The sequence below is a fragment of the Aedes albopictus genome, chromosome 2, assembly GCF_035046485.1.
Source record: "Aedes albopictus strain Foshan chromosome 2, AalbF5, whole genome shotgun sequence".
Taxonomy (NCBI): Eukaryota; Metazoa; Arthropoda; class Insecta; order Diptera; family Culicidae; genus Aedes; species Aedes albopictus.
This window is the reverse complement of record NC_085137.1, coordinates 148768448-148782817: the sequence shown is the minus strand read 5'-3', so window position 1 is coordinate 148782817 and position 14370 is coordinate 148768448. Positions and strand designations below refer to the sequence as shown.

Genomic DNA, 14370 nt, shown 5'->3' with positions numbered 1-14370 from the left:
GCACCGAAAAAAATGATCATATTCTGTGCAGTTTCATGATATGATATCAATATCAATTTAATTTAGTAGATAGTAACCTACATTATACTTTGCGTTCGATAAACGTTCGATTTACTGGTGTTTTTATCAAGTAACAGATCAAAATGCTTAAGGTGACCATCTTGCCCCGGGTCCCCCTACAAAGCAGCGAATGTTGTAAAACGTGCAAAATACGGCATACTTCAGTGGGCTGGACACATAGTTCGAATATCGCTAGAAATAATTGTTAGAGAAATACTCAGCAAGAAATCAGATGGAGATCAGCAACTGCACTGCATCAGGTATCAGGTATCAGTAGGTCGGCTCTAGAGGCACGTTCTCCTCCATTCGGGAAATTTTTGCCATCGCCATGAACACGAGCCTATTCATCATTTACCTGACGGAGAAGGGAAGGAAAAAGGATAGGACATGGGAAAGGACAGGTAAGGGAATAGGATCGTCATACTCGCAAAAGCGTACCACAATGGGTTCACATAGCGTCCTGAAAAGGACACTGTAATAACGCATAAGCGTGCCACAATGGGTTCGAACAGCGCCCTGAGAAGGGCACTGTGATAATGCATAAAGCGTAAAGAGAGCCTATAGCTCTTTACCACAGCGGGTCAAGAACACAGAACGTCCTGAAGATTCAGGTTTCTGAAGTCAGTTTCACTTTATAAGTGTTTCCCGAGTACTCGGAAACGCAATTGCGCAAAAACTGGACAGTTACATATTAAATGATACGAAGTTCCATAATCGTATTCACAGCCTATCACATGCAAATGAATCAGTTTGCTGAATATTCGCCATGTGATAACTGAGTCGGCAGTGGCCAGTCAATGCTTTGACCAGCATGCTGCAATTCTGCTTTGACAGATTTGTTAGATACTTTGCCACCCCTAGAGATGGCTCAGCACAATACAATTTTGTTTGACGACATGACTCCAAACTATTCCAGTATTGTTTGTGCTGAGTGGCAGCCTAGGTGTCAATCTGAAGCTTCACCCAATACTTGGATACCGAAATAGCTGGCTCAGGGCCAATGAAGTCATGTGATGCTCCAGTGCGAGCTAACTCATCAGCCAATTCATTTCCAGCGATGGAAGAATGGCCAGGTACCCATACAAGGTGAACAGCGTTTGCTGAATTCAGCTCCTCGATTTGAGTTCGACAAGCGATAACTATCTTCGACCTGGAGTTGGCCGAAGCAAGTGCTTTAATAGCAGCCTGGCTATCTGAACAAAAGTATATTACTTTGCCCATTACGTGCTGCTGAAGTGCTGATAGCACTCCGCACAATAGAGCAAAGATTTCAGCCTGAAAAACGGTGCAGTGTTTGCCAAGTGAATAAGACTGATACAGCCTTAGCTCACGAGAATAAACACCAGCACCTGCTCGACCTTCGAGAAGGGAGCCATCAGTGTAACATACGATGCCGTCTGAAATACTTCTCTCCAGATAACCAGATGTCCAGTCTTCCCGGGCCGGGAAGGGAATTTCGTGGAAAATGTCCTATATGGAAAATTACAAGCAATTGTAAGATCACTTGGAGCAAGGACAACTTTGTCCCAATTCACCAAAAGTGGAAACAACGAGGTGTGTGTTGAACTGCGGTTCACAGGAGTTTCCTCTAGTAAACCGAGTACCCATAGGCGGTAAGTGCAAGAAAGTGCTTCTTGTTTGAGATGAATGTGTAGTGGGGCAACGTCAAAGAGAACTTCTAGCGCTGCCGTGGGAGTTGAAGAGAACGCTCCAGACATCGCCATTAAGCACATCCTTTGGAGATGGCCTAACTTTGATTGGACCGTTCTCACTTCGCCCTTTTGCCACCACACAAGACATCCATAGGCCAATATTGGCCGAACAATAGTTGTGTAGATCCATTTGATATACTTGGGTTTTAGACCCTAAGTTGTACCAAAGGTTCGCCGGCATTGCCCGAAGGCCATACAAGCTTTCTTGATTCTGAACTCAACATGAGGTGTCCAGGAAAGCTTGGAATCAAGAATGACTCCAACGTACTTTACCTGTTCAGTCACATTGATTTCAGAATCAAAGAGACGTAAAGTTCGAACACCATTACGGTTTCGCTTTTCCGTGAAAAGAACAATAGATGTTTTACTCGGATTTACCGAAAGGCCATATTGGCGACACCAACCCTCAACTACCTGAAGAGCGTTTTGCATCAGGTCGAAAAGGGTGCTGATGCACATACCGACTAACAATGTTAGGTAGTCGTCGGCAAAACCATAAGTAGGAAAACCGCTATTATTGAGTTGCCTCAATAGCGTATCTGCTACGAGATTCCATAAAAGTGGTGATAAGACTCCCCCTTGGGGGCATCCACAAACACTCAATTTCCTAATCGCCGCTTGACGCAATGTCGAGAAGAGATGTCGGTTTTTGAGCATTTGGTGAATCCAATTGGAAATCATTGGAGATATACCATGACCCCGTGCGGCTTCCAATATGGCATCGAAAGGCACGTTGTCAAAGGCACCCTCGATATCTAAGAAAATACCCAAGCAGGATTGCTTTTGAGCGAATGCCTTCTCGATATCGTAAACAACTTTGTGTAAAAGAGTCACAGTGGACTTTCCAGATTGGTAAGCATGTTGGTTCACATGAAGAGGCACATTGGCCAGATGAACATCACGGATATGATGATCGACTATGCGTTCTAAGCATTTCAGAAGAAAAAAGGTCAAACTGATAGGTCTGAAGCTCTTTGCTTCTTCATACGACGCGCGACCCACTTTCGGAATAAACTTCACAGTAATATCCCGCCAGGATTTGGGAATATACCTTGTAGCAAAACTGCAAACAAGTAGTTGTTTCAAAACATGTTTGAAATGATCAAATCCCTTCTGAAGCAAAATAGGATAAATCCCATCTGACCCAGGAGATTTGAAAGGAGCAAAGCTATTAAGTGCCCATTCAATCGATTCTAAAGTTATGATACTCCGAGCCGAAGCTAAAGAATCATAACTACAAGAAAAGACATCAGGTTCATCCGAAGATGTAATATCCACACATCCGGGAAAGTGTGTACTGAATAAACATTCCAAAACTTCCTCATCAGAGGAAGTGAAATCACCATTTGGCAAACGAAGTTCGTTCACTTGAAAATCCTTAGATTTTGCAAGGATTTTGTTCAATCGACTGGCTTCACTCAGACTGGAAACATTTGTACAAAGGTTTTTCCAGCCGGATCGTTCAGCAGACCGAAGAGCTTTCTGGTAGGCCTTGCGAGCCGACCTGAAAGCCTCCGATCCAGCCGAACGTCGTCTGTTCCAACTCTTTCTACATTGTTTCCTGAGCTTCGCCAGATCGGAGTTCCACCAAGGGGTTCCTCTTGTGGTCTTCACAGACCGCAGAGGGCAGGCTTCTTCAAAAGCTTCCATGATGAAGGCCGTTGTAGTATCAACGGCATCATCTAAATCACTTGGATTGTCAATTGATGGTGAGTATCCATGAAATTTGGCTGCAACCAAATCGGTAAAGAGATCCCAGTTGGTTGACCGGGGATTCCTGAAACGCAAAGTTTGCGAAGTAACATTCACATGTTCAAACAAGATGTAGCGATGGTCAGATAAAGATCCTTCATCCGACACATGCCAATTGGTCAGCTCGTGACTAATTCTGCTAGAGCAAAGCGTTATGTCTAACACTTCCTCTCTACCAGATACCATGAAGGTTGGGCGGTTGCCTATGTTAAGTAATCCAAGATCTGTACTACTTAAGTATTCCATCAAACTGGAGCCTCTCAAATTGATGTCTGAGCTGCCCCAGATTATATGGTGAGCATTAGCATCCCTACCAACAATAATTGTTAGAGAAATACTCAGCAAGAAATTAGATGGCGATCAGCAACTGCACTGCATAGACGACTGCGTTTGGGCAGGCTGCACCAGGGAACCCTAAACTTTCGGAAACACTAGAGGAACAATGCCAAGGACCGACAAAGATATGGGTGTCTAAAGTTCGACATTCCAATAAAGCTGCCTACGTTATGCTACACTTCATGTTTTCCTTTTAGCGAAAGCTCATCAATGTGTATCAATCAATTTGTACTCGTTTTCCCCCCACTGCCCCTTAGGGCCGATTTCTTCACCCTGGCTTAAGCGTTAAACCAGGTTTAACTATATGGGTAAGCCTGGCTTACCGGTTAAGCCGAGGTGAAGAAATCGACCCTTAAAGCATTAAATTAAGCATAATTAACAATACTGTTACCACAGTCGGTGCATCATCTTCTACATATGTACGGGCCCCTCCCCGTCTCAGTCCAACCCAAACTCATTTCGTATCCACGGATACTGGGCGGGGCATTCGTTGCAGGTGAACAGATAACGATCCTGCTGCAGCACTCGACTGTGCAGCTTACAGGTCCGTGGCAAATTACACGCCAACTCGTTCGGGTCAAGCTGTTTCGGTTGGCAGTACCACGGGTCAAAGTGACCCAGTTGGTTCAACGGCGTCGGATTGCGGATCCACTCGATGGCCTGGATGTTCGTCACGAAGTACACGTCCGGATGCTTCTGCATGTCGTCCAGGAAGCGCTGGAAGGATATGGGAAACGCATAGGATATAAACCTACAAATTCAAAATACATTACACTAAAATATTACCAAGAATGCTTCCAAATATTCCTGCTTCCGGAACCACGTCGAGTGGAAGTACAACCCGTACGGAGCCCGATTGGTGTGGTAGTGCCGCTTGAAGTTGTGCACGAACATCTTGTAGACGTCCTCGCCGTTCATGTTCGGTGGACAGCTATCGACCATTCCGCACGTATACTCTCCAGCCTCCAGCTGATTCATCACCATCTCCCAAATGCCCGGATAGCTCCGGGATGGACAATACTGATTGTTCCCATTGCACGCGTGAGGCATCTTGTAGTCCAAGGTATACGGCCACAGGGGTGGGTTGGAGAACGGAGCCACCATTGAGGAGTCGTACACGAAACCGAACTCCTTCATCATCAGGAACTGACGGTTCCAACCGACCCGTAGGAATGGTACCCGCATTCCACGGAGTTCCTCCATCCGGACGTTGGAGAATTTGTTGATGATGTTCGCCTGGCCGACCATTTCGTCGAACCAGTCCTCGATGGTGGCATTCCGGGACCACCATTCTTCCGGACCGCGGTGGGTGATCGAGTGGATGGCAATCTCGTGACCGTCGTTCCACATCTTCTGCACCTGCTGATAGTTGGTGTACTGATGCGAGATGAAGAACGTCGCCCGCATAGGGCATCCGTTAGGGTTCTTCCGGTTCGGGGTGAAGATCTTCTGCGTGTAGAGTTCCCAGTTCTCGAAGTTGATCGCATCGTCGAACGTCAGGACGATCATCTGCGGTGTCTGAGTCCGCTCCAACCTGGACGGAATGATCGTACCATCCTTGGAACAGAAACAGTCCGGTAGTTCGCAAACCGACAGGTCACACGGATCGGCAGCATTTGGATCATTCTCGACGTCGCACCAGCCTTCGTCGGATCCATCAGGGCAATCGATGGACCCATCACAGAAGTATTCGTTCGGTAGACACGTGCCGTCGCCGCAGCCCAGCTGAGATCGTTCCTCGCATTGGGCAGCGTCCAGCAGAGGTTTCGGGACACGAGCCTCTGGAAAAGGAAGAGAGCTTTGCTTTAGTTAGAATCCAATAAATGTAACGATTGCAGTCACAACGGTGATTCGGATCAACTACGCTCCGGGTGTATCTCAACAGATCTTTGTGGATCTTAAAAGACCCTAGACCTTTACAAAATGTGTTTACTTTCTGCAATTATTCCCAAATCTTCGCCAATCTTCTAGAAATTTCGCAAACCACCGTAGATCTACGCAGATTTGCATCGCTACATTACAAAGTTTTATAGGCCATAAAGGATCTTAAATGACTTTTGTGGATTTTTGCGGACCTTCACATAACTTCACAGATCATTACAGGCCTTCATAGAACTGCACAAGTACCGTTTACGATTGTCGATAAATATAAAGGCCTATATTCCATGGAGTTGTTGGATGATCTGTTAACATCATATTTCATTTATTTGTTAGAAGGATAATGAGTCTGTTGTGTATAGAGAAATCATTCATAGAAAATTAGTTTTGCTTGTAGGTCCTGATGCCTTCATTTCATGTAGTTTGTTCATAGCCATGTTTGTAATCTGATGTGTGGGAATGCATACCACAATGTCTAACGAAACGTTGTATTATCACCTATGACGCAGGGTCCTTAGTGAGGAATTTCGCATTCCGTTAATAAGTATTTGTATAGTTTCTTCTGTAGTTACCAACTTTGAAGAAGGAGGTATACATGAAGCTACTTCTAGCAATGAATAGCTTCTTAGGTTGACTCAAGGGTCTGCTCAGTCATATGCAATCATTCCAGACGATCCTAGTTCGCATGCAGCTTGAAAGAAGAAAAAACAAAAGAAGTGTTTGCAGCGAAAGAGATGGCGTCAACAATATTCGTGTAAATTTGAGTGCTTCATGATCTGATGCTTCTATGTATTTCCTTCTGTAGTTTCGCCCTTTTCTTATTGATCTCGTCTTCATCAATTTGCTTCCTGTTGCCCCAGTTTGGAAAACTCAAATCATGATTTGTCCGGTTTCGATATATGCAAGACAAAATTTGCCTAGCCTAGCTAAGTATCCGTTGTTTCAGAGATGTTGGCTTTGTCTAAAACATTTTCACTGTCTTCTTGTATACTAAGAAGAGCTAATCTAAATGCATGACGTTTAGGAATTATTTTGTCTCCTTCTTCAATATCGGCGAAACGAACTTGTCCATCCTTATTAGTGTAAATACTCGTTATTATTCCTTTCTTTCAAGTTCCTCTCTGGAGCCACCAATGTTAAATGTGTTTCTTAAACTTTCCGGATTGTTGTAATTTTTCGAATCGCCAGTCAACTTTAGGCTAGTTACCTTGAGCTCGTTTTTACTCTTTCCCACAACAACGTAAACGTTTTTATTGCATTCGAAAGTTGCAACTGAAAGAATTGTGAGAACACTTTGTGTTTATAGAACCAAATTGAAGGTAACTAGCCTAAAGTATATTTAAGCAATTCGGAAAGTTACAACCCGCACTTGTTCATCACAACTATGCTTATAGATAAAATAGACCCAAATTCCAAGGATTTTGGAGACCTTAGAAGTAATAATGACCGGAACAACATGTATTTCACATAGTCAAGAAATATGGATAACTGCACGAATTTATGTTGGCCTGCTTACTGTTACAGAAAATTTTGACGTTTGAACGGTGTCGTTCCGCTTAAACTTCACATTTTCTGTGAGAGGAAGCAGGCTAGCGTGAATTCGTGCCGAAATCTACACCTTACGAATAGGTACGAAGCATTACAGGTTACGAGGTCGATGTCCACAGGATATGAAATGAGATGACTAATAGAGAACATTCTCCAGTGATTGGCATGCGTTCTACAGCCAATATTATTTGTTGGTGTGTGAGTACACTACCACCAGTGATACTGGAGAAAATAATCCCTGGCCTCCTTTTGTAACATGGTCATGAGGTTGAGCTAGTGAGATGGCCTCCGATGAGGAACTTGACGAATTACGAAATCTCCTCAAGCGAGCTACTTTGTGATTGTATTACTATGCAATACTACTTAACCAATTGACCTGACCCAATTGGATGACAGTCACCTAGCAGTGAGTGACGTAATTTTTACGTCGGAGCGACTGGTAGCATGCGTTGGAAAAAGAGTGGTGGGAGCTGGTAGGAGTGCCTATCGTATTGATGCGTTCGTCGCGATCAAGACGTTTGAAAGAGGCAGAACCTGATAATCAATGATGAACTGTCCGCATATAGATTTTCAGAATCGAAAGCTTGTCTACCACACCGAGGAGGGTTGGTAGCGCGTACATATCACCTCAGGAATTCCGTTAGGTAGAGTGTTATGTAAGGCCATGCAGGACGAAGTGTTGAGCTGAAGTTCCCGATGGAGGTGCTAATCGACCACATCGCTGACGCATCACGCTGAAGATTTACGACCAAACTATCCAACCTCGCGTCTCTACTAGACAAAAATGCCTTGCTACTTGGCCACCAAAAAGAGAAAACGTTAATGTTCATGGAACTCGCAGAAGCAGGTGGTGATCAGAGTAGGCGATTGCACCTTCATCTAGGTACCGTTAACATTTTGGAAGCCATGTGGAATAAATACATGTCGACAGCTACCGCGGTAAGCTAGAGAGTGCGTATAAGCCGAAGGGCCTCATAGTGGCAAGTGTGTAAGTTATGATTCCTAAGCTAACTACCTGGGTGTACAGGCACCGGGAAGTGACCGAGCAACGGCACATACGAACTGCTCAAGCGGAGTAAGCCTAGGCGTTGCGGGGGACCAGCAGTGGGCTCTGCTGGTCCTCTTCAGAAATTCCACACATCCGGAAGCAACTCTGTTCAAGCGACATGCCACCGCTTCCAAAGTGTCACAGCCCAACTAGGAGTGCCTCGGACACATCAGGAACGATGCCAGTAAGTTCCTGATTATGGTACACTGGTCATCCTTTGTAATTGATAACTGAGATGATGTACGCTTAACTATGCACAAATGAGCTGGTAGCGACGGTATTTTATCCTCTTAGTAAGGTCGAGTGACACTGACTTGAAACGGCGGATGGACCAATGTCGGCGCTGTCTTCCGTTCCATTAAACCGTGGCGTGACCTTAAAATACGTTCCTGACCTTTTCCCAGTTTTGCTTGCATAGATAACCATCAGGATCATTGGCGACTACTTCATTTGCAGTGAAGGATAGCGGCTCTAAGGGGGACCCAACGGAAATGACTACTGAATCCATGAAAAACAACAGCAATGTGATCGAGAGTGGGGAGGCAAAGGGAACGGCGTTGAACCCGCGAGGCGGACTGGCGAGATCGCCACAACGAGAGGCTGGTGTACCCATCAGCAAGCAGATGGCAGGAGGTTCAACAGGTGAAGCACCGGTCGAAGAAGCGCAGATGACAGGCGCGGACCTCACACGGGCGCTGAACCGCAACAGGAGCGGATTACTAAAGATGTTGGTAGTTGCCGAACAGTTGGACGAGCTGATCAGCTATACGAGCGGACGGACTACCATCAGCAAGGACCTGAAACAGGGCCTGCTGAAGTTCCGAAAATCGCTGGCTCTGGCCAAGAAGGAGTGTCGAAGAGCGGAGCGGAGTGCGGCTGATGCGAGCAGGGAGGAGCGGTCCACACCAACGGACGGTTTCCTCTTTGTTGGCAACGTGACGATGCAGTACGAAACCATGCAGCTCGTCGAAACCGTAGCGTAGAGGTCAAACAGCCCTACGGCTCGAGCTGCATGGTCGAAACTTGCTGACGTGACGCTGCCCAATAAGCGTCCGGCAGAGGCGGGCGGAAAGCGGATCAGGAAGAAAGGGACGGACAGTGCGAGTAACCAGGCTTCCAAGTCGGTTGCGAAACGTGCAAGGGGCAGGGAAACCAAGCCCCAAAAGGCTAATCCTAAGAGAAACGGAGGCCAACCAGACCAAGGGAAGGAGGACCCTTGGATTACGGTTGGAAAGAAGAAGTTGAAAAAAGTGAAACCAGCCCGCAAGCGCGAACGGAGCGAAGCGCTGGTTTTCAAAACTGAGGCGGATAAATACACCGAGGTGCTGAGCGCCATGCGAGGCGAAAATCGCCTCTAACCGCTAAGTGCGGATATAAAAAGCATCCGATGCACCAGGACTGGATAGATGATGCTAGTGCTGAAGAACATAAGTGGCTGAATAACGCAAGAGGTATTGGGCAAAAAAGTCGGAGTCAAGTAGGGGGTTGTGGGGCAAGATGGCCATATGGGGCAAGATGGCCACCCTGTGTTTTAAGCATTAATTTGCAACACAAAAATATTTTCTCCATGGGTTGTGATTATAAACAATGCTTCATGTTTATAATGAGCGAAAAAGTTACTATTTGTTTGAAAAATCTACTATAAAATAGTGTTTGAAGTTTGAGTGTTCAAAAACAGTGTTTTCTTATAGTATCAGGTCATCTGATTTTAAGGATTAGTAATGAAATAACATCGTTTTAAAAATTATTTTAAATTTTTAATGGTGTCTATATGTGACTGTTGTTGATCCTGGACAATAAAATTTCAATGTTTTGAATTGATTATGCCATATAAGAAATAATAAACGTATCGTAATCATTCGGGGCAAGATGGCCACCTGTGGTAAGGCCTATGTCGCCATCCAAAAATCAATCTAAAGCAGCCTCAAAACTGTTATTGATGTTTAAAGATACTGCAAAACCACAGAAAATAGCTTTTTCATATTAGTTGGGGCTGTTAAAATTAACTACGATGTAGATGATACCTCAGAAAAACTTTGAAGTTATTTGCTCTTGAACGGTGATTGGTTTCATTGAATATTTTGGTACAGAGATTAAAAATCGTAGCTAAAACCGCCATAAGAGGGTTCGTTACAAGACGTTGAATTACAGTATAATGCGTGAAAAGAGTAGTAATGTATCTGCAGATAAATCGTTTCGAGAGAAACAAGTTTGCTAAAAAAAATAGACCAAATCATAGAACATTTCCAAAGAAATTTCTATCAGTTTTATTTCAAACATTATCATTAAGAAAATGTTGGCAAATACCACACCATCTGTAGGCAAAGCGTTGCGGATGATTCGACCTTGGTTTATTGAACGTTGCTTAGGGATTAAAGCACACTAATTGTGACAATTTAGCTCTGTGGCCGTCTTGCCCCGATGGGGTGGCCATCTTGCCCCATATGGCAAAAATTCTATGTCGAAAGTAACATTTTTCAAATGAATTTATTTTGCATTCGTAGTGCAAAATAAAATGCTTTTTTGTGTCAATAAGATAGAAAAGACATGAAACAAAGGGGATCAATGTTAAATAGCCATATTCTAATGAAAATATATGCTCCCAAGGCGCCTAAGCTTAGGGTGGCCATCTTGCCCCTGAAGCCCCTACATACACTGTGGTGCATAATTGATCAGACAAACGCCGATTTTCATACAAAATGGCCAAGTTTAAGATGCTGTAACTATGGTTTGCTTTGTTGGATTGAGCTCAATTTTTGACACGGAACTACAAATATGCTGAATTTTTTGTATACAAAGTATAAAATGTTTTCGTTCACAGGTCTGGGCGTGGCAAGGCGTTGAAAATATTGCAAAAGTGATCGGCCAGCGGTACCCCTTTGATTTACACGCGTGCCGCTGTCCGATCACTTTTGCAATTTTTTCAACGCCTTGCCACGCCCAGACCTGTGAACGAAAACATTTTATACTTTGTATACACAAAATTCAGCATATTTGTAGTTCCGTGTCAAAAATTGAGCTCAATCCAACAAAGCAAACCATAGTTACAGCATCTCAAATTTGGCCATTTTGTATGAAAATCGGCGTTTGTCCGATCAATTATGCACCACAGTGTACATCGCCCTACTATCGAATCCATACCGCATCCTTCTCGATATCGGAAACTGGGTAGCGGATAAGGCCAAACTAGTGGCCATCTGTACAACCGGTCGTTTTCCGTCCAGGAAATGATTTCCACGTCGCACGAGGGCTTCGCAATAGCAATAGTTGTTCAGCACGCTTGGGATATTCGGGTACTTTGAACAAGGTAAAATTGAGAACAAGTCCACCACACCGAGGAAGGTCGACAGTGCGTAGATATTACCTAAGGTGTTCCGTAAGGTCGGGTCAGTCATTCTATAACTAACATGTACAACGAGGTGTTGATGCAGAATTTCCCCTTGGGGATGGAAATTGCAGGTTTACTGACGTTATTACGCTAAAGATCTACGGCGAATTGATCGAATAGGTGGATTTTACTATTGTTCACGCGCTCCAGTAAACTGGGTTTAACTCACCACAAGCCTAAAATGACTGTGGTGAACAATCCGGCAGTCGGGGCAGCAGGCCAATGTACCTCCAAAAACTTCGTCTAACACTTGGGGTTAATGGTCAACGATAAGTTTACCTTTGGTGGCCTTGTCAATTATATCTGCAAGAGAGCCTCTATAGCTATATTAGCCACCCGATCTGCCGTGGGCAAGCAATTGTAATCATCACTTCTTTCCCCTTCCTTTCATTGACTAGCAATCTGATGTAGCGGGTCAGGTATCCTTTGAGGCATTCCATAAACAAATCTCCAGGAGTTCCTACAAAGATTCCACCAGAGTATTTCTTCAGCAGCCCGGTTTTCCGAAGTTTTTTTAGGATCTCCTCCAAAGATTTATCAAAGAATTCTATTACAAATCCTCTATAAATTCTGCCTTTAGCTCCTTCAGAATATGCCCCAAGAATCGCTTCGAGAATACTACCATGTGTTACTTCCGAAATTCTTCCAGGAATTCTTTTTGATATTAATTAAGGAATTCTTGAAGAGATTCCTCCAGCAATTTCTACACTGATTGCTCTAATTTTTTTTTGGTTTCTATTATTTGATTGATTGATTCATCTTTGTTATAGAGACTTTCAGCCCTTGGCTGGTTCGCCTCTTGGTTTTTATTATGTATTATGTATTTTAACCTAAGGCTAATTCTTCACTTGGTTGCTCTAGCAATTTGTTAAGAGATTACTTCAGAAACTCTTCCAGGAATTCCTCCAAGATGCTTTTATTATTTTACAGAAATTCTTCTAGGAACTCATTCAGAGATTCTTCCATGGAACTCCACCATATTCCTCCATAAACTTCTCTAGTGTTTCCTCTAACAAATGCTTCAAACATCTTCCTAAAACTACTCCAGGTATTCTCCCAGATGTTATCTGAAGGATGTTTTTTTTCAGAAAATGCATACAGAGAACTCACCAGAAATTCCTCCAGGATTGTCTCTAATGATTTCACCACTATTTCTCTAGAAATTCTAGAAATTTCTCCAAGAATTCCAAAACAAATTCATTCAGAGAATACGTGTGGAATGTCTGGAATAATGCCCGGAAAACCTGGATTCGTGGAATCTCCGCATAAATTCCTGCAAAACCACTGAACAAAATATTATAGCAATTCCAGAGGAATTTGTAGCGGAATTCCTTGAAAACTCTCTAGGAAGAACCCTGAATGAATTATTTCTGGAAGAATGTCTGACCAAAAAAATAAATCCGCAGGTGTAGAGAAAACTTTTTCGATACTCGGCTTTTTGATACTGAAGCTGTGTGTCTTCTTTAGAGGTTACTAGTTTTTCATTTTTGGTCTTAAGTTACCCCTGAAGAAGACACAAAACCTCAGTGTCGAAACAACGGACCAAAAGACTGCCAATTCCCAGATTAACTCGTCAGCGGATCCGTCAAAAGAACCTGCAGGAGTATATGCATGTATTCCTAGAAGAATCTCTGGATCCGTTTTTGAATAAGTTATTGGAAAAAGCTCTGGAAAATTACTGGATGTAAGTTTGGAGAAGGATTCGTAGAATATATCTGATGAATCCGTATTGGAATCACTCCGTATCTCGAAGGTATCTCCACATTCATCCACGTTAAGAGGAAACCTTGGATCAATTACTAGGGGTACGCTTGTAGCCCAAGCAACACACATGTTATAATAGAGTTACGACAGCGCAAGTTTTGGTTGTATAGAAGTTCATTTTACGTAATTCTAACATTGTGTTGAAATAACGTAAAATAAACTTCTATACAACCAAAACTTGCGCTGCCGTAACTTTTATATAACATGTGTGTTGCTTGGGAGGTAGCTTCCGAAAAAACTGCTGAATCTACGGGTGTATCTCTGGAGTAAAACTTTGAACATTCTCTGGAGAATAGTTTAGACCAATCTTTGGAAGAATTCTTAGGTGTAGAAATCTCTGCTGTAATTCTTTGCTGTAATTCCTGTAAATCCTAGAGGAATCTATGGAGAAATTTCCCGAGGACTCTCGGAAAAGATTTCTAAACTCCTGAAAAAGTTGTAGCAGCAATATCTTAAAGAATGTCTGATTTCCTTGAGAAATCTCGGCAGGAATTTGTGGAGGAAACTCTGGATGAACTTCTGTAGGTACCTCTGGAGAAATATCTCAAGGTTTCTTTGACTGAACACGTGGAAGAAACTCTGGAAGTATATCTTAAAACGTTTTGGCAGATGCTACTTTAGAAGGCTGTCTGACTTCTAACTTTCGAGTACTGAAACTTTATAAAATAGCAACCTCTTACAAATAACCCTCTTACTCGAACTTTTGGTTACTTGGACATCGTTTCTCCGTTTGTGTAGGGGGTTTAGGGACGTAATATCCTTCGAGAATTCCTCTGGAATTTTCTTTCGGGAATTTATCGGCAATTTTCTTCAAAAATTCTTCCGGAACTTGGAAATTTCCTCTGGAATATCCTTCAGAAATTCCTCTGGAATTACCTTCGGGA

The 14370-nt window shown here is 43.4% G+C and overlaps 1 protein-coding gene across 1 annotated transcript in view; it reads right to left on the bottom strand.

Moving 5' to 3' along the window:
* Window positions 1–4212: 4212 nt before the first annotated feature.
* The window catches only part of LOC109421009 (chitin deacetylase 1), a 65782-nt gene continuing 55624 nt past the window's right edge, over window positions 4213–14370 (bottom strand). The window contains exons 4-5 of the mRNA XM_019695495.3: window positions 4647–5641; window positions 4213–4577 (exon numbers count right to left, since the gene is read on the bottom strand). Of these exons, the coding sequence (XP_019551040.3) occupies window positions 4299–4577; window positions 4647–5641 (1274 nt within the window). The 3' untranslated portion in view covers window positions 4213–4298. The remainder of the gene's footprint in view (window positions 4578–4646; window positions 5642–14370) is intronic.